The sequence below is a fragment of the Sapajus apella genome, unplaced genomic scaffold (assembly GCF_009761245.1).
Source record: "Sapajus apella isolate SASKATOON/1434 unplaced genomic scaffold, GSC_monkey_1.0 scaffold4, whole genome shotgun sequence".
NCBI classification, from domain to species: domain Eukaryota; kingdom Metazoa; phylum Chordata; class Mammalia; order Primates; family Cebidae; genus Sapajus; species Sapajus apella.
The window spans coordinates 21,171,013-21,191,175 of NW_022436944.1; the positions used below are offsets into that span (position 1 = coordinate 21,171,013).

The 20,163-nt window shown below is 32.6% G+C and overlaps 1 protein-coding gene across 1 annotated transcript in view; it reads left to right on the forward strand.

The window, feature by feature from the left end:
- The window catches only part of PLSCR5 (phospholipid scramblase family member 5), a 34,201-nt gene that overhangs the window by 5,029 nt on the left and 9,009 nt on the right, over positions 1-20,163 (forward strand). Inside the window, exons 2-8 of the mRNA XM_032264010.1 lie at positions 1,088-1,225; positions 5,948-6,090; positions 11,502-11,544; positions 12,486-12,706; positions 14,635-14,796; positions 16,689-16,850; positions 19,905-19,987. Of these exons, the coding sequence (XP_032119901.1) occupies positions 1,213-1,225; positions 5,948-6,090; positions 11,502-11,544; positions 12,486-12,706; positions 14,635-14,796; positions 16,689-16,850; positions 19,905-19,943 (783 nt within the window). The 5' untranslated portion in view covers positions 1,088-1,212 and the 3' untranslated portion in view covers positions 19,944-19,987. The remainder of the gene's footprint in view (positions 1-1,087; positions 1,226-5,947; positions 6,091-11,501; positions 11,545-12,485; positions 12,707-14,634; positions 14,797-16,688; positions 16,851-19,904; positions 19,988-20,163) is intronic.

The following is a 20,163-nucleotide window of genomic DNA, read 5'->3' on the forward strand; positions in this document are numbered from 1 at the left end:
GCGGTGAGCCAAGATCGCGCCATTGCACTCCAGCCTGGGGAAAAAAAAGCGAGACCCCCCCAAAAAAAAAAAAAAAAAAAAAAACCTAGGAAACATACAGTTTAACGTAAAAATATTAATCATATTTATACATCTTTTCTGCAAAATAACAACTTAAATAATGGTAACATTTTTCAACTCCAAACACTAAGAAAACAACAACAGCAAAACCACTCCTCTTTGTCAAATAAGGAAAAGTCAGACTTCTGGCAGTTTGCAAACTGTGAGGTTGACTTTATAATTTTTCATCACCAGCTATACCTCCTGAAGTCTTTTAACTATTTTTAGAAATAAGCAGTGTTGCTGACAATGCAATATATCCTGCATGTTCAACCTTTGTGAATCATACCATCTAGGGCAACTGACGTGGTGAGCAATATCTCCATGGTCACCTGGGCAGCTGCATTTAGAAACATGAGCTGTCTAGTCAAGGTTACAGCACTTGTTTTCTTTCCTAAGTATTCAATGCAGTTAAATATCATCTGTAAATTTCGATTATCTTTACAAGGCTATTGAAGGTTTGTATATTCCAATGCCTCTGATTAATCAAATTCAATTAAAAAGGAAAATAAAGATTTATTTATATAATTTTAGGGAATATATCCTCTTCTTGTTTGATTTGAGTTGAAGAGATGGAGATAAATCCGACAGAAAATACCAATAATAATGTTCAAACATTTTCAACATGTAAAGAATTGTCAAAAATTTACACACAATAGGATGTCTTATGACAGAATCTGGTAAGGGGACTTCTAGAAATTAGAAAAACAGGATATTTCTGATATAAGAGTAATGTAAAATGTCTATATTCTAAGAAATATAAAAATAAAAACAACTTGGTTTAAAAAAAGACACTTAAAATGAGAGTTGTGTGCTTTCCTTTCTGGTTTTTAATATTTTTAAATTATTCCTTCAGCCACCAAAGTAATATGATGGTTTCTGAACAGTGTTTACTTTTGTGACAGTTTCATCTCACTCTGTTGTCCAAACTGATAAAATCCAGAAGTCTAAAAACAGCAAGGCACTCCTTTCCTCTGTTATATGGAAGCTGACAAAAGGTAGACCAACACCTTCTGAAGTTTTATGCATGCTGCGTTTTCTCTTCTTGCTGCAACAAGAAAAGCCTTTGTTTTCCAACCTGGCAGCCTTTGAAGAAGTGACTCAGACATCTTCATGGCCTCTAAAGGTAAGAGTAAATATAACCAACTAATAATTTTTTTCTTATGACTAAAAATATACAATTGTGGTTGTGTTACAACCAGTGAGACTGGTACTTTAAAAGCTGTCCTTTGTCACTTTTGAACATTGTGATTTTAAGATTTTAACTCCAAGAAGCATGTTGAATTAAATTTTAAAACACTCTATCTGATAGATTGTAAACATTCAGATGTAAATGATGTTTTAGTTATCATGAATATAAATATAGTGAATTAATAAGAAAAGCTGCATATTAACGTTTAGAATGGGAATCTTTAATGTTAAACACAGGTCAGGGTGATATTTTAAGTTTAAAGGGATTTGAAGAAAATTTTTCACACATAAGTTAGAAAGTGTTAAAGTGCAATTTAATTTTTTTTTAAAAAAATTGAAATTTTAAAAATGTATGTGGGTACATAGTAGATATATATACTTATGGGATACGTGAGATGTTTTGATACAAGCATGCAATGTGAAATAAGGACATAAAGGGGAATGAGATACCCATCACATCAAGCATTTATCTTTTGAGTTACAAACAATCCAGTTACATTCTCTAAATTTTAATTTCCCATTTGTTATTAAAATTATGTTATATAGCCATTTATTGTAAATAATATTACATGAGTTATCGATTCTTAAATGTGATGGGCTAGAAATAAGTATTTCTGAATTAATTATAAAGCAAAAATATTTTAAAATTTCTTTATGGTAAATTAAAGATAAAACACAAAAAATATCTAATTTAAGCATGTAGATCACTTAGCAAGCAGACTTTTGGGAATTAGGACTGGTGAGTTTTTTTTCAAATCCCTAAAGTTGCAGAAATGTCATTACTGTTACCTTACTTTAAAGAAGTTCCCAAAAGACAAGAGATGTAGCTGTTTTTAAGGTAAGTTACAATCTTACTACAAACATTTGTGAAACTATATAAAAAAATAAAATTATAATGTGCTTTCATTTCATTGTTCGAATGAACTATTAAAGCCTAGACTATAATGAAAAGTGTTACCATGAAGAATTATGAATAGTACAATTGGTAGAAACCTTTTAAATTAATTACAGATAGGATAATAGAGTCCATCAATTTGTAATATCCTAAATTCGTGATCCATTCAAAGAAATGTGTATGCTTACTTGCTTCCTTTATCAAACATACTTTTGAACACCATTTAATATGAAACAAAGGAGGTAATCTTTCCATTTTTTATCAACCTTTAATGTAGATCAGTCCTTCGGTCCCACAGAATCACTGGGAAAGCTCACACAAATTCTAAAATATAGATGCGAAATAGCAAAATCACGAATTTAATATGTGTCATTTTTTTTTCTAACTGAAGAAAAATAAACAAAAAACCTTGACAAGTATTTCTTTTCATTTAAGAATGGCACTAACATTTAGTCCAAAATACTTCATCACTTTATAAAATAAGAGTTACAGCAATACTGTAGCCTGTAAAGAGTTGCAGAGTGTATAAAATATTTATAAGCCAGTTATACATTTTTTAAAGAGTAGATAGAAATTCAAAGCCAGTAAGAAATTCAAAGGAGTTTCTTCTTCATCTGGTAGTCTGAGTCTCTGAAGAAACTTGTGACTGGAAAGTAATATTATGTCAAAATATGATTAATCTCTCAGAAAGCAGTAATGTTCCATAATGATAAAGACTTACGTCTAAACTTAGAAGCAAAGCTTCAGGTGGAAAACTGACACTCCTGCAGCCAGCTCAAAATATTTAACACATGGAGTGGATAAAACCTCTGTTAGAGACTCCATGCTACCTAAGAGAATATAAGTGACAACAAAGCTTTCTTTTGAATTAGATTTCATGTTCAAGAGGGCAAGCCAGATTATCACCGTTATCTACATAAAACATTTTTATGGATAGTTTTCTTCAACTGTATTTAAAGACATTATTTATAACATCATGGCCCAGTAGCTATATTGGCAATTAGCATTTTCCCAGTGAATGCAGACTAATTGAACATTTCACACATTTCATGGGCAGATCAACCAGCACTACTAAACCAAAAGACATTCTAAATACCGGATGCCATTAGAACTGGAGAAACATTTGTGTGGTCTGGAGCCCCCTGGCTTAGTATAAGTTAACACCATTTGAGAGCAAGTTGCTCTCAAACAGAATGCTTTAAACTGAACAAGAGCTGTGTCCAAAGATTGCTTGCATGTGAACTGCAATCCCAGAAGAAGCAGCAGGTGATCTCCGAGTAGTGATGACTGTCAACAGTCTCAGGCAGAGATTCACTTATGCTCTACTCCTAAATAAAGACTTTGGGCATAATATCCTCTGAGCCTTAAATGCATTAATGCCTCCGGACCTGCTGTGAAGCCTAAGGCCCTCCAGGCCTGAGTGAGGATGTATAGCTACTTGCCAAACCCTCAATAACCTACAGCATTTTGTTAGAGCAAACATAATTTATATGATAAAATTGGGGTAATCTGTGACTCCCTTTAACAATGAAGTGGACAATGAGAGAGAATCTAATAATCTTACACCAGCTATTCATCCCTACACATGGTTTTTAATTGAGAGATAATGTGTTCAATGAAGTGCATAAGGAAGAGCACAAAATCTAAGCTCCATGATTTTTAAAATAAGGACACACTCATGACCACCACCGAGGTCAAGATATAGACATTTCTATATTCTATAAAGTTCTTTTTCTAGCCAATGACCATGCGTCCTCTCTTTTTCAAGATGGACTACTATTCTGAATTTTATCATTGTAGACCAGTTTTCCCTAGATCACAATTTTGCCTCTATGTTTTCTCAAAGTGTTAACATACATTTGGCACTAATGCTAAAGAAACAATGTTTATTGCCCTTTAATATTTTTGAGTTGTTATTGCTGTATTAATGGCCATTAGCTCTTCTCCCAAATCTGATACAGTGTTACGTAGTCTTCCTCCAGGTTTACTGCTTAGGATCCCATTTGGGAACCCTTCTCAAGAGCAAGGGGAGGTCTAAAGCCTGTATCTTTACAAAGTATCCGCCCCAGATGTATGAGAAGTTCAGGATGGGGGTCCTTGTGGAAACCAAACTACTATAGTATTATCAGTAGGAAGCTCTATTTTAATGGGGCCATTTGACAAATTATTCTATTTGGTCCTAGCCATAAAGCATGTTCAAATTCTAAATATCACAGACCAGTACAAACTTAATGGGCCTATGCTAATAATAATAAATTCAGTTTATTCTTACAACGTTAAGACTAAATAAATAAATGAATGAATTTACTTCATGAATAAATGAATGAATGAATTCAGAATATGCTTGAGTTTTCTTGATGATGGGAAATTTACTATCACCAAAGGAAACCCAATTCAGTTTTGGAATTTCTTTTTCAGAGATTTAAAAGATAAAGATACTTCTCCACCCCCAACATACACATTCATAAATTTAAATGTCATTGCTGAAGTGAGAACACTGTAATTTGCTGCTAATTATATAGATTCCACTTCAATTTTGGTATGTGAATAATGAGAGTACTTATTCAAATCCTTGTGTAGCTGTTATAAATGTCCTACTTGTTATCAATGCATAACCAATTTCCTTGCCCTTCTCTTGTATATGTCTTTAGGACAATCTGAATTACTTGTCTTCTTAATGGCCCTTCTCGTATTTGAAAATACCCGTCACAAAGCTTGCTTCACATCTGTACTCAATCTAAAACAGCATAATGTTGATAAACTAACTGAATGTATTTGTAAAAGTTCTAACACTTCAATGATTATTAAACATGAGTAGTAAAAATACCGATATTCTTTGAAAAAAATGATGTCTAATGAGAGAGATATCCAAATCGTAGTTATGTGAGAAGAAAAAAATAGTAGAAAGGCTATCATTTATATTTTAAACAAAAAGACTTATGACTATACCACCTTATTAGGGGATATGCATAATATTACACAGAGCAATGCAAAGTAAATAACAAACTCCCAAATTTCAAAATGAGAGATGATTAAAATCGTAACCTATTTACCTGGGAATAATATAGAAAACAGGTGTCTTCTCTAAAAATTTTAGTCAAACTTTATAGAATTATTGGATTATAATATCTTTTATCTTTCGTAATACTGGGTGTGCTACAAAAGGATTCATACCTTCAAACTATTATTGATTATATAAATATAGACTTACATAAATATAAATATATATAAATAAGTATATATAAATACATAGAAATGTATTACTGCACATATATGCAAGTAACATCAATTTATATGTATATACTTGCATAATATATAATTTACATATGTATAAAGCAACCAATAATTACTCTCCACATTTTGCTTCATATATGTATATAATATATAATTTATATATGCATATAAATATGTATGCAATAAGTATATATATGGAAGTAATTGTGTATATGTAGAGATATATATATACACACACACAAATATACACATATGCAGATTTTTTTTAAAGTCATTTATCTTGACTAAATTCAACTTTTTCTCACAACTACTACAGCAGTCTTCTGCATTTCTTTTTTTCTAACCTAGAGGTCAAGCGGTAATGGCAGTGATTAGTGAAAATAAACAAAAGGAGGGGCATCAAAATGAGAGGCAGCAGGAAGCAGGAGATAAACTACCCCATGAATAAAGAAGTAACAAATATTTTAGGAAGGACTAAATAAAATGGCATAAATTTAAATATGGATTGGGATTTTCATTCTCTTGCAGATGTCCAGAACCAAAGAAGAGGTCTGCCTCGTTTCCTTCCTGGAGCTCCAGACCCAGACCAAAGCCTTCCTGCCTCATCTTCCAATTCAGCGACCCAAGCATGGCCACCGAGCCTCCCTCTGCCAAACAGTTTTCTGCCAACAGTCAGTCTCCCTCCTGGTCTAGAATATTTAAGCCAGGTGTTTTTATCTTTCTATTCCTACAGATATTTTCTCCTTTTAAAATTAATACAAATTTCATTTCTGGATTTTCAATCAAGATTGAAGACTTTAATCAATAATTTACTGAAGTGAGAAAAGCGTTGTAAATCATAAAATTATAAAATATTAATTTTATTTATTTGTACTATTTTTTAAAGTGTGTTTTATTACTACTTTTATTCTCCCTATTTATGTGACAGAATGATGAGACTAAATATTTTTGATAGCACTGTTTAGCACATTTATCCACTTGTTCATTGTTCAAGGTGTCAGCAAATTTCTCCTCAAGAAATTGTCTAACATGCTAGGCCACAGTGGCCCACACCTATAATCCCAGCACTTTTGGAGGCCAAAGCATGTGGATAAGCCAGGAGTTCCAGACCAGGCTGGGCCACATGACAAAACCTCATCCCTACAAAAAGTACAAAAAATTAGCAGGGCATGGTGACATTTGCCCGTGGTCCCAGCTACTAGGGAGGCTGAGATAGGAGGATCACCCGAGCCCAGGAAGGTCAAGGCTGCAGTGAGCTGTGATCGTACCACTGCACTCCAGCCTGGGTGACAGAGTGAGACTCTGTGTTGGAAAGAAAAATAAATACATAAATAAATAAAAGAAAAGAAATTTTCTAATATATATAGTCACCTACAGCTATTTATTTAAAGAATATTTGTGGAGTACTTGCTACACTCGAGACATAAAAAGCATGAAACCTAGCCCCTCTCACCCAAAAGCTCTGCAACCTAATTGGCAAGACAAAAAAAAAAAAAAAAGAAAAGAAAATTGATGTAAAGTGCAAGCCTGTGTACAAATGACCAATAAACACACTACTGTAATTTGTGCAGGTGAATAGAAGACAGAGAGGTTGTTAAGGTTCAAAGTACTTGGGAGAGACATCTGCAATGAGCTGAGAGTTCGTCTTCAGCCGAATCTGAAAGGGAGGACACAAATCCAAGAGAAAGCAGTTATAAAGTGAACATTGTCTGCTGATACCAGTGCATCTCCAGGCCCATTTGCTTGAAAGAGGGTATAGTCACTGTTCTAGTCATTGTAGAGTAGGCAGGATTCAAGCCTTATAATAAATCCATCAAAATATCACTATCTGAATTTTACAGCATATAAATAGCTATTGCTATTAATGTATGTATAGTATTGTTCTTTTGTATTTTATCCTAAAAAAAGATTAGAAGTACAATTACACTAATATTGAGATGTCAGCACATCTGCTGCAATTTTCAGCTTGTTTGGCATTCTTTCAAACTATAAAGTCTATCTCCTTTATCAAAATCAAATCTCTGTGTTAATTCCCTTAAGGTACAAGAGATTTCTGTTATGCCTGATAGGGTTTAAGCTGCATGTAGCATATGTTCCTGGGAAAATGTTTATAATTGCAGATGCCTTCTCCAGAAACCCACTGGCAGACAAATGTACTTTAGAGACTGGAGAGCTCAGGGAGATATGTAAAAGAGCTGGAAATGCGAACCTACCATCTTCCATCTGCAGAAAGGATCAGCTGTAATAGCTGACTAGAGTTGATTAACTGCTGCAAGCTGTTTGGGAATGTTGTCAGACAAGGTTTTGCCAAGTATAAAAGTGATATACCAGTGCCAGAGGGCTGAGGTTTGATGATCACATATGGTCATCACATATTCTTCTTCCATTCATGAATGATGACACACCTGGAGCCAGATGCTTTTTTTTGTTACATTCAATAGAGATATGAGCCCATTGGCTTGGGTTCTAAAATGGAATAAATTTTCCAAAAATATACCTTTGCTAATCTTTCCTAGAAAAGAAAAATATGCCACCAATTGTTGAATATTCCACTTCTAAAGGGAAAGATAATTTACTCACTAAGAGAAACTTTATTTTATTTATTTTAAAGCAGTTCACATATAAAAGGATGAATGAGCATTTCCAAAGTGTTTTGCCATGAGTCTGGAAGAGGCACAATATAAATGAATTTTTAGATGCTGACTTTTCTCTAAAAGCCGCAAAAATCAAAGAAACTAACAAACATTTGGAAATAGCACATTAATCAATGAATAAACAGGAAATATACAATAAATATCTTTCTAAATTAAAATAAAATATTTTAAAATTATCTCCTCTCTTTTGATCAAGTCCATCCAATTAGTATTGAAAATCTTATTTCCAAGAACAACTTGAAAATATACATATATGAGTTTTTAACTATATAATGAATATGAAATCTAAGAATAAAATCAACAGATTCTTTTGGGTTTACATCTTTATACAGTCAATAACATTTTACTGTATAACATCAAAGAAAAATTATTATAATTTAGTCACCTATAGATAAGAGTAATGAGTTAAAGTCTACAAAACATAGACTTTGTATGTTTTAAAATACAATTTACTTTGAAATTCATTTATCAACCTGAATCACTGATACCTGTCAACTTGATTTTTTAAAAAAAGAATTAATTCTTAAGCCATACATCTAAGCCTACCATCGTATTTTCAATTCTACAGCTTTTATACTTAAGGAGTTAAGTTTTACTTGCCATGACACCTAAATGTATAATTCAATGTGTTTAAAGTTTCCAAAGTTCCTAGTCTATCAATCAATAGGAAAAGAATGGAAAATGCCCCTTTGGGCCATGGTTTATAAGTAGCTAAGTGATTTTTAAAGAAAGCGACAAGAACAACCAAAAACAAGTTTCTTAAATCCAGGAGATTTTTTTCACAGAGAGAGCAAATCAAATGTTTTTACAGAGGATGGGGAGGGTGTAAGAGTAACGGAAATAGAAAGGGTACTGAAGTTCCATACTGTCACTTAAGATTTGTTTCCCTAAATTTAGCGCAGTGATGTCAGTAAAGAAACAGAGTAGAATGCATGTCAGAATTGATGGCCATTTGTAAATTCTGTGATAGTGGGCAAATTAATCTCTCTGGGCTTGTTTCCTCACATTTAAAATTAATGATATCTATCTCTCTAAGTTTTTGTGAGGATTAAATCAGAAACTGTCTAAACATCTAGCACAGTGACTACCTTATGGTAGTTATTCAATTAAAAAAAACTGCTATTGTTGGATATTAAATCCACCTTTTTCATTGTCAGGTGGATTTCAGTTAATAGTTTCTAAATTTCAACAGTAAAACTTGATTCATGACATCAGTATTCAAAATACCTAAACTCCCACTTTATTCTAGACCCCACAGATCTCCATTTCGAAGTTACTTGTGCATAGATCTACTGCTAAATAATCACATAGATCCTTGTTGAGGCTTACCGCTCCATATTTCCCAAAAGAGAACAGAACTAATTGCAGTACACTACTAAAGACTTAGTCTAGTTTTTTTTTTTTTTCTAATAAAAACTTTGTCATTATTGTTAATTTAGGTTTTAGGGTTTCTTAGATCATAAATTATTTTTGGAAAAATATTTTTTGTGAATCTTAAAAAAATAGGCCATACATATTATTTTATCAATAATAAGATTTAAATAGAGAAAATGATATTAGTTTTACCGCCACCTTAGGACATACAAGGAGAATGAAGGAAATAATGTAGCTTCAAATTATCTGAGATTGTGATGTCCAATCAATACCAAATTTTAGTAATGACTGGCCAGTTTAATAGTTACTGGTGAGTTTATTAATGTGAATGGTGAAGAAAACTTTAAGGTGAAATGAAAAATGAAGCATTAGAAAATACAATGATCAGGCCGAGCGTGGTGGCTCACACATGTAATCCTAGCATTTTGGGAGGCCGAGGTGGGTGGATCGCCTGAGGTCAGGAGTTCAAGACCAGCCTGACCATCATGGTGAAACCCCATCTTTATTAAAAAAAAAAAGAAAGAAAAGAAAAGAAAATACAACGATCAGCAGCATATTCAGTGTTCATGCTTTTTCATTATTGGATCTTCAAGTACAGAATATCAGATTTAAAATAAACACAAATAGGCCAGGCACAGTGGCTCATACCTGTAATGCCAGCAATTTGGGAGGCTGAGGTGGGTGGATCACTTGAGACCAGGAGTTTGAGACCAGCCTGGCCAACATGGCGAAACCCTGTCTTTCTACTAAAAATGCAAAAATTAGTCGAGCATGGTGGCAAACGCCTGTAATCCCAACTGCTCGGGTGGCTAAGGCATGAGAATTGCTTGAACCCAGGAGGTGGAGGTTGCGGGGAGCCAAGATCCTGCCCCTGCACTCCAGCCTGGGCCACAGAGTTGGACTCTGTCTCAAATCACAAAAATAATAATAAAATAAACACAAATAAATTTCTTTATAAAACATAACCTTCATATTTTCTTTAAAAAGCAATTTGCATTATAGACTTTTAAATTTAATAGTTATTTCTCAGCTATCTGAGGATACTTTATCTCTGTAAATTAACTTTATTTTTAATTACGAAAGGTAAATTTTGTAATGTATTTAGTGCCATAACATGTATTTGACTTAAACTGGTATTTTGTTGGCATCAACAAGATTTTAATTTTTTGTTTGTTTGTTTTTTAGTCCAAGTGAAAGTGTGAATGAAAGAAACATGTATACAATAACCTTTCAGATTTAACAAATATATTCTATCACTGAGAGAAATTAGTTGTAGTTTGACAGAGTGACCGTAGAGGTAGGCATAGGTTAAGAGGCAAGGCCAGACATTCAAATCATTATTGTGTTGTTTCATGTCTTAAAAAACAAAAGAAAATTGAGTTTTAAAACATCTTAAGCATTATAATTCAGAGATTTTTTAAAAATTTCACAATCTCCTGTTTCCAAGATCTACTCTAATTTTCTTATTATCACAGAGTTAACAGGACTTAATTCTGCTCCCATATCTCTTTTTTTTTTTGAGACAGGCTCTCCCTCTGGTGATCAGGCTGGAGTGTACTGGCTCATGGTTCACCACAGTCTTGACGTCCAGGAATCAAGTAGTCCTCCCACGTCCCTCTCCCTCCAGTGCAGCTGGGACTAGAGGCACATGCCACCACACATGGCTAATTTTTGTATTTTTTGTAAAGACAGGGGTTCGCCATTTTGCCCAGGCTTGTCTCAAATTCCTGGGCTCAAGCAATTCGCCTATCTGGCCTCCAAAAGTACTGGATTTATAAGCATGAGCCACTGCGCCCAACCCTGTTCCTATTGTTATTCTTGCTCAATTCTGCCTTGGAATTTTCAGGGTTCTTCTAAATTTTTACTTAAATAAAAAATATTTCACATTATTTTGTATTATAAAATGTGATATATTTTCAACCATTTTTCTAATAGAAAGCATGAAAATAGCCTAATTTTATTAATATAGTAAGTAGGATAATAGTAGTATCTCCAAAGGTTTTTGATGTATTGTGATGTAATACTTTTTATTCCCTTTGTGTTATCCTTTACAGTTAGACCTGATTATTATACACCAGCAGGTGGAGCTGCTTGGAAGTAAGTGCATTATATTCTGTATTGATTAAAACTGTTGAAAGTATTTTAGTTTTCAGGAGTTTCTTTACATCTAAATATGTTGTAAACAATAAAATTAAATGTGTAGAATAGAATTAGATCAAAAAGAGTACTAGGTCTTTTTTTAATTAAAAGCTGAAAGTAAAATTATTAGTCTTGTTTAGATAAAAGTAGAAGCATAAAACTGAATCTTTGGTGACCTTGCCATTCAAATTCTGATGTTACATCTACTTTAAAATAGTAAAAGGTATTTGATCATTTCCATGAATGCTAATTATTTGATTTTCTTAATAATTTCAAAAATGGAAGTCAAAGTTTTCATTAAATAACAAAAATTCATCAAAACAAAATGTTACAGCTTTATCACTTTGTTAGTGATTTACCAAATACGCAAATTATTTAAGAATCTACAAAATTTACAAGCATGACTAACTGGATTCAAATTACTTAAGAATTTTCTATTTTTGTTGCTCTATATTATTCCTAAAAATATGTAAAAATTGAAATATCATGGTAGCATACAACTTTAGATATATTACCAGACAAATAATTAAGATAAAATCACTATTATCACCATGAGTGCTCCGAATAGTTCCATAACAATAATATAATTATTTTTGAGTTATACATCATTCTTTACAGGTTTTGTCCTTTAGTTAAAAATGTACAATATATGTCCTCAAATAGGTCATATATCTGGAATAAACATTAATTGATTATATAACTTCATTCTCACCATTTACTTTGATTTCTATGGCTAAGTCTTAAAAATTTAGAGCATAGAAATAAATTTGTGTGAAGAAGATACCATATACTTAATAATTAATCAGACATTGTATTATTTTAATAACATCTTCCCTTCATTTAAAGTTATCAATACTAAGGAAAAAATTGTTTTTATGAATTATTTTTTTCTCCATTAGTGATACTTGGTACTGAGACCTCCAACAAATATGAGATTAAAAACAACTTAGGACAAAGAATTTACTTTGCAGTGGAGGAAAGCATCTGCTTCAATCGTACTTTCTGTTCCACTCTGCGATCTTGCACCCTGAGGATCACAGATAACTCAGGTCGAGAGGTCATTACAGTGAACAGGCCCTTGAGATGCAACAGCTGCTGGTGCCCTTGCTACCTACAAGAGGTTAGTCACTGGCTCTGTGTGTCTTTTTTGTTTTTTAAGATTAGCACTTGTTTCTTTTAGAGGAATTCATCTGGAGCAGGGGGCAATCAACTTGTCAATTGTTTTAATTATTAATAGTATTTCATGTATATGAGATACACCTTTGGAATCTCTATGGTAGTCATGTAATTGTAATGTCTACAGGTTCCACCACTGGGCATGTATAACTTTGCCTTTTCTAACTGAAGCAAAGTCCAGGAAGTGCTAAGTGATATTAAACTCCTCGAAGGTGTTCTCTTGGCTAGGTATCATAGTATGGAATCTCACACAGCATTTAACCATTTATGACAAAGCCCAAAGTTTTGTCATAAATGAGAATTGTTCCAGAGGGAATAATTCAGTTATTTTATCTTAACATATAATAGATTTAGATTATTATTTAGTAGACCTGTAATAATAACTTTCATTGATATATGCAGTTAAATTGGCACAGAACTTTTACTTATTTTGCTGGCTTTGATACCATAACATTCTATTCATGAGCAAGAATGGAATCGTGACATCTCTATGAACTAGAAATAATTACTGTCTATATTTTACAGTCAAGGAAGGAGAATGGAGGTGGCTAGCCTATGACTATACATTCAAGAAATCAGGAAATATCATAGGTAGGACTTGATCCAGGTGTACTAATTTAAGATCCAGGTATACTAATTTAAGCCCAACCTTCTCTGTTAGAACCTGTGGATAAGAACTGGCCTTAGGATGATAAGAAAATATTAATATGAAAGATAGTTATTTAGGGAAGTTTCTAATAACATATATCAAAGCTAATTCTTCAACTATGTTTAGGCAAGCATCTGGCTAGTTGATAAGATGACTGAAGTGCTCATGCATGGATCCCAAGAATTTCCATCTGTCTACTGAGGATATTTAATATTAATATGCCTTAAGATAGTATAGTCATTATGATCACAGAAATATGCCCATTTAAAAATTTCTGATAATTGTTTTCTTTAATAGTAGTCCAGTGTCATAAATTAAACATAATACATATCTTGATACCTATTAGTAACTTTTTAAAAATTTGGTCAAAAGCAAATTAGTAACTTTAAAAGTGATCCCAGAACAGATCTATATTAATTCTAAACAGTCTAGTTGAAATCACTTTTATCTATCTAAGAACATTACAGACATATGCATAAGACTATGAACTTAATAAGAAAAGTCAAAATGAGATCCAGTGATGGAGAGATGGCTTGGTTTAAAAGCAAACATTTAAAAGATTTGTACCCACCCCCAATTTATTTTACAAAATATTTTATTGAGTTACATAAATATGTAAAGATAACAGAGTCAAATACTAAAGTAATGCCTGGTAACGCAAAAATTCAACTGTTAGTCTCTAACACTTTGGAAGACATGAACCAGTAATCAAACTGCTGTTTCATGATTATAATCTGAGAAAAGCATTTGTTTTTAATTAAAAACAGATAATCTGAGAGAAAATGTATGAATACACAATAATTGATAAAGGAGGCTTAAAATAGATGTGTGTTGTGGCTTCAACTACAAGGATTAAATGTAAGTTACCTCATACGAACAGCTTCAGTGGTTCACCAGCTCTTGTACTTGGAATAAAATGGCCAAGAAGCCACTGTCCCAGGGTCAGTAGGTAGTCCTGGGGCAGATTATCTTTAGGAAAGTAAGACATAGACTTTTAGTGCACAATGCTAAACATATATTTATGCAGTAAATTCCTTTGTTTTCTGTAAAATATTTATAAAACCCCGCTGCTTTCTATCCTTAGAAGCAGGTATTTAGAATGATTTGTAGAATATCAAAATAATTTCATAACTGCATATTGTTTACAGGTAAATTGACATTATAGTAAAATTAAAATATGATAACCTAAGAAAACCTTATTTTATTATTTTTTCTTTTTACAGTTAGAAATCCAAGCCCCTCCTGGTACAATAGTTGGTTATGTTGCACAGAAGTGGGACCCCTTTCTGCCTAAATTCACAATCCAAAATGCAAACAAAGAAGATATTTTGAAAATTGTTGGTCCTTGTGCAACATGTGGCTGTTTTGGCGATGTGGATTTTGAGGTACAATTGACAAAATAAAACAAGTTTTCATTTAGGTCCTGATTTTTTTTGCAACATAATTCAGTTTTTTAAATGTTCAAATTAATTTCATCTCAAATAAATTTAGAAAATAACGTATTTGTGACATAATGTAATTTGTACTTGCTAAGAATATTGTACATGCTAAGAACAGGAATTTTTAAATCCAGAGATACCAAGTCCAAGGGCATTTAAAAAACAATAATACAAAAATATATCACCTTGGCCATCATATCTGTCATAGAGCAGTCATAAGTATTATTCAAAGTAATTTTAATAAATTGAATATAATGGAAGTATATTTAGCTAAATACAATTCTATTTGTTTTATGGGCAAAGCTACCATATCTCTTTGCTTAGAGCAGTAAGTGTGTTGTTATTTTAATATGTCCAAGACTTTGAACATCAAAATTTTTTGTACACATAGCTTTGCCTTTTTAAGATAACCAAATTTCCTGCTTTTGAAAGCTAGCACATTATTCTGTTCTCAGTGTGTATGATTTATGTAGAATCACAGCTCACATGGCATAAAGCAGATATATATAGTTTAGAATCACCTAAATTACGTATTTTTTTCCTATAGCCCTTGTGATCACATATCCCAGTTTAGTTCTCATTTCAGCAGCACATTGCATTAAAACATTAATTCAAAAGCCATGTTTCTAAGACTCGCTAAGTTAGTTTTGTAAAGAAAACATTACTCTCATATTTGTATATATTGAATATTTAAAAAAAAATGGAAAGTTGCAAATTCAATCTGTAGCAATATAAACTATCTTAACAGATTTTCCTATACATACATCTTAGGTAGAGGCGACAGCCTAATTGAAAGTGTGTATTTATTTTTCATTCATTCATACATATATACCTCAGCAAAGACATTCAGTTTTCAGGACTTCAGGAAACACTGTTCATATAGAATAAAGCAAATTTTGCAAACTGAGCTGTTCTAACTTCACCCTATTATCAAAGGATTTGTCATGACTTTCCTAAGAGTGATATGATTGAGGAGGACTTTAAACATAAGTGTTTTAGCCATCATGCTGTAGATATGTCTTAAGTAACCCTCTCTATTCTCTATCTTTTACTTCCTTGCAAAAAGTAATAGTTTTTCTTGAATTATTTTCAGCATTAGGATGGGAAGCAGAGTAAACAAACAAATAGCTGACAAAGTTGAATTGTAAACTCCTTCTAGCTGAGAAAGTCTGATAGACATTGATGTCAAGGTGGGCTTAACTTCCATGTGATACATTAGCCAGGATGATTTCTTTTTAATATAAAAATAGGATTTAGGAGTCGTTAGAAAGGAATGATGTAATAAATGTCTGAGTATAATACAAATATGTGATTTGACAATGGCTAATATTTAAATGTTTCAATAATTATAAAATCTTAGCAACTAGAATTTGAAAGTTTACAAATTATGCCTAGAAATTAATTTAATTTATTCTGAAATATTTTTTAAACATATCTTCTTTTATATTTTTAAGATGGACAATTCAGGTTTAAAATCTGGGCCTCAGGTAAAGGAATTGCCTTCATGCTCAGATCATACAATTAAACTATGCACCTGCTGCCATCTTGTGGTGGTTGAGCCTTAATTATTTATTGTGATAATATTTTCGATCTGTACACAAAAAAGAAAAAGAATTATGATGGATTAGAAAATTTTCAAAAGAGCAAAATTTCTAAAAACTGAACTGAAAAACTAAATTTACAAACTTATGCTTACATGATAGAATGAGTAACATGGACTTGTCACTTGGAGATGACAAATAAAATAATTCAAATCTCTCATGAAGTAAACACCCTCAGAAGTGCAAAGCCAACTTTTTTCACTTTCGAATGTAATATTTCTTATTTTCTTTTTAAAGGTGAAAACCATTAATGAAAAGCTTACAATTGGGAAGATTTCAAAGTACTGGTCAGGATTTGTAAATAATGTCTTCACAAATGCTGACAATTTCGGAATTCATGTTCCTGCAGATCTAGATGTAACAGTCAAAGCAGCAATGATTGGTGCCTGTTTCCTCTTTGTAAGTACGGGCTTTGAGAGTATAAGTGATTCGTTTTTCTCCTTCTCGCTTGTTAAGCACAATATAGCCAATCCCATTTACACAGTTTTACCCCCAAAGAGTATATTTTATTCAACAGAAGGAGAGCTCAGGAGCAATGTTCTCCAAAAATGAGAATTTAGAAGCCTGTATTTCTGTTGGGCAGCCCTGTCCAGTGATCTCATATCCCCGCTTTCTCAAAGATTGTTGTGCTATCACATCCTATCCATCATTTCCTTAAAAACCAAGTTTCCCCTTGCTTTTACCTTCAATTGAGATTTTTCGCTTATTTTCAGTTTAACTAAAAAATATGCAAACATAAATGTCACAGGATTTATCCTGGGTAAAGTTCCAGACTGGTTTATTACATAATAGTGAGCTAGATGACATTAAGCATGTTGCCTTTTCAATATGAACATAGATACATGAGATGACTTGATGAGTTAACAGGTACCAGTTGCCATTATTTCTAAGATATTATGGCCTTGTTTTTAATTTCCAATTTACAGCTATATTGAAAACCTTTTATTCCTTGGTGTATGGAGATTGGTGATAGAAAAACAGAAGTCAAGTGATACCTGTCAAAACACTTGACCGATATCTGGCTCTTAATTTTCCCTCTAATATTTACCTCATTTCCTACCATTTTCAATGCAGTCATAAAAACTTAAGGAATTTTTACTTTTTGTTATATAAACACATGTATTTTATATAAATACATGAAAAGTATGTGTATACACAGGCACACGCATGTGATTAAACCAAACAGCATACAAGTTGAAAGTAGGTTGCGGGCATGATGCCTCTTGCCCTCATTATATGAGTGTGCATTTCCTAAAAGCAAGGAATTCTCTTAAACAACACAGTACTATTGTCAAAGTCAGGTGCTAAACACTGATTCAATGCTATGATCTAATCTACAGACATTATTCAGGATGCACCGATTTGCCATAATGATGTCTTTTCTAACAATACAAAATCCACTATCATGAAGTATGTCCAGTTTGTCACATCTCATTAGTTTCCTTTTACCTGGAACAGTTCTTAAGGGGTGTGTGTGTATGTGTTCACGCATGTGCATGTGCACATGTGCACATGCGTGTGTTTTCCTGTGTCTCATCACATTGGCATTTTAAAGTGCATAAGCGAATTATTTTATAAACGGTGGCCTAATTTCAGTTTGTGTCATGGTTAGATTCAGGTTAAGCACTTTTGGTAATCATGACATTTTTATAAAGCTTAAGTTCTTCCTCATATTTTATTGTTTTCTGGGGTTTCAAAATCCTAAATCTGATGGTTATATTAATGCCCTATTTACTGAGTATCTCTTAATGATACTTGGAAAATACATGAACTAAAAATTATTCCCTGATGACTTCACTGATGGAAATTTAGAATTTAATACAGACATAGATCTACATATGCATATATACATATACATATATATGGATGCATATTAGGATTATTTCTCCAAGATTTCAGAGGAATTATTTTAACTTACAAGTCTCCTATTTTGGGTAGAATGTGGAATGATATCTATAGGGTGCTAGGTTTTTAAACTTACTGAGTTTTCACTTACTCTCAACTCCAATTTTCATCTGCAAATCTAACCAGTTCAATCCACCTTGCCTGTTGCCTAACGCCTTCTCTTCTCTATTCTCCTCTATCCAGTGGACAGTCGTTTTAACTTGTCACCTTTCCTTTGCCTATTTTTCCCATCTTTGATCATTCTGCACTTTAACACCAACCCCTCCACATACACACCCTTTCCCCGAGATCTTCATTAGGCCTTTCTGATTAAGCCCCACACTTAACATGAATATTTAGAAAGAGATCATTTTTAATCTTCCCTGCTCACCTATTTTATATAACAGGCTGATGGTAAAAACGAACTGCTAAAATTGGAACTACAATTTTCTGTATTGTGAAACCTACTGGTTTTTCTTATTGTTTCAGAAACCCTCCAAATATATGCTCTTCTTGTAAAAGCAGGTATTTCTTAGTACACATGCTTTGAGAGATTGATGGGTTGTAGGCTCAATAAAGGTGGATATAGATCCTACTCAAAGTGTGGTGTAAAGTGCAAGCATCTGCACCACCTAGAAGCTTACTCAAAGCGAAGAATCTCAGATGCCACCCCACATGCATCAGGACCTGCACTTGAACAAGATGCCCAGGTGCTTCCTCTATGCACCATAAATTTAAGAAGCACTGATCTAGATAATACCCTAATCATCTAAAAAGATAACTTTTAAACTCCAGCATTTAAGGGAGAAATATATTCACTGAGAATAATTAATGACTCCCATTAATTTCTCTTTTTTTCTGTCATATTATAAAACACTTGCCTTTTTTTTTGCCAGTCAGTATAGCTTTTAAAACTATTTCTTACATGTACTACCAAGATAAATTGCTTTTTTCTATATAGAATTTTATAGAAAAAAATATGTTTTTAATTTTTAATTGCTATTTCCATTTTATTCAGGTGAGAGCTTTAGAAAGCTGCTGGCATAAGGATATTTCCTGATATAAATACAAATCTGAATTCACAAATGAAATCTAATTTTTGGTCTTTTCTTGTTCTAGACTACCGCTTCACAACCCACAACTACTTCAACTCACAACCCAATCTTTGAGTTCCCTCAGTACTTCCTCAGATAACTACCAATTGCTGATCACATTATCTGTGGTAATATATCTAATTTTTGTTCAAATCTTAGTATCTATTATAACTTCCTACACTGACCCAGAATGCCTATAATCTAATTCTGCAAAGGATTTATCACCCAAAACTTTGACAATACTATGCAGATTGAGATAAGATTTCCAAGCTACTTATACTCTGAAAATTCAACATGAAAATAAAATGTCATGAAGCTTAAAACTTCTGAATTTTTCTTTTCCTGATAAATCATCTAATACTGGAACACCAATGGAAATACAATTGCTTTACTAATCAAAGCTTACATGTCAAACTTTTGATCTTATTTGTTGTCTTTGTGTAAATTCACTTATTTTCAGTTTATTTACTTGTAGGATTTTATGTTCTTTGAACATTCACTGGCTGGATTATAACAAGCAAGATAATGAAAACAATAAAATATGCAGAACATATTTCAGTAAGTAAAAAGCAAGTTTAAATGATCTCTTTCCCTTTGAAGATGTCTATATTTGACGCTATCTAATTCTTTTTCATTTTCTTCTAGAAATCCCTTGGGCTCTGGATTTCATTTCTGAGTGGTTTGAGTGTTTGCTTTTTTGTAAAAAAAAAAAAAAAAGTTAATTATTATATTTA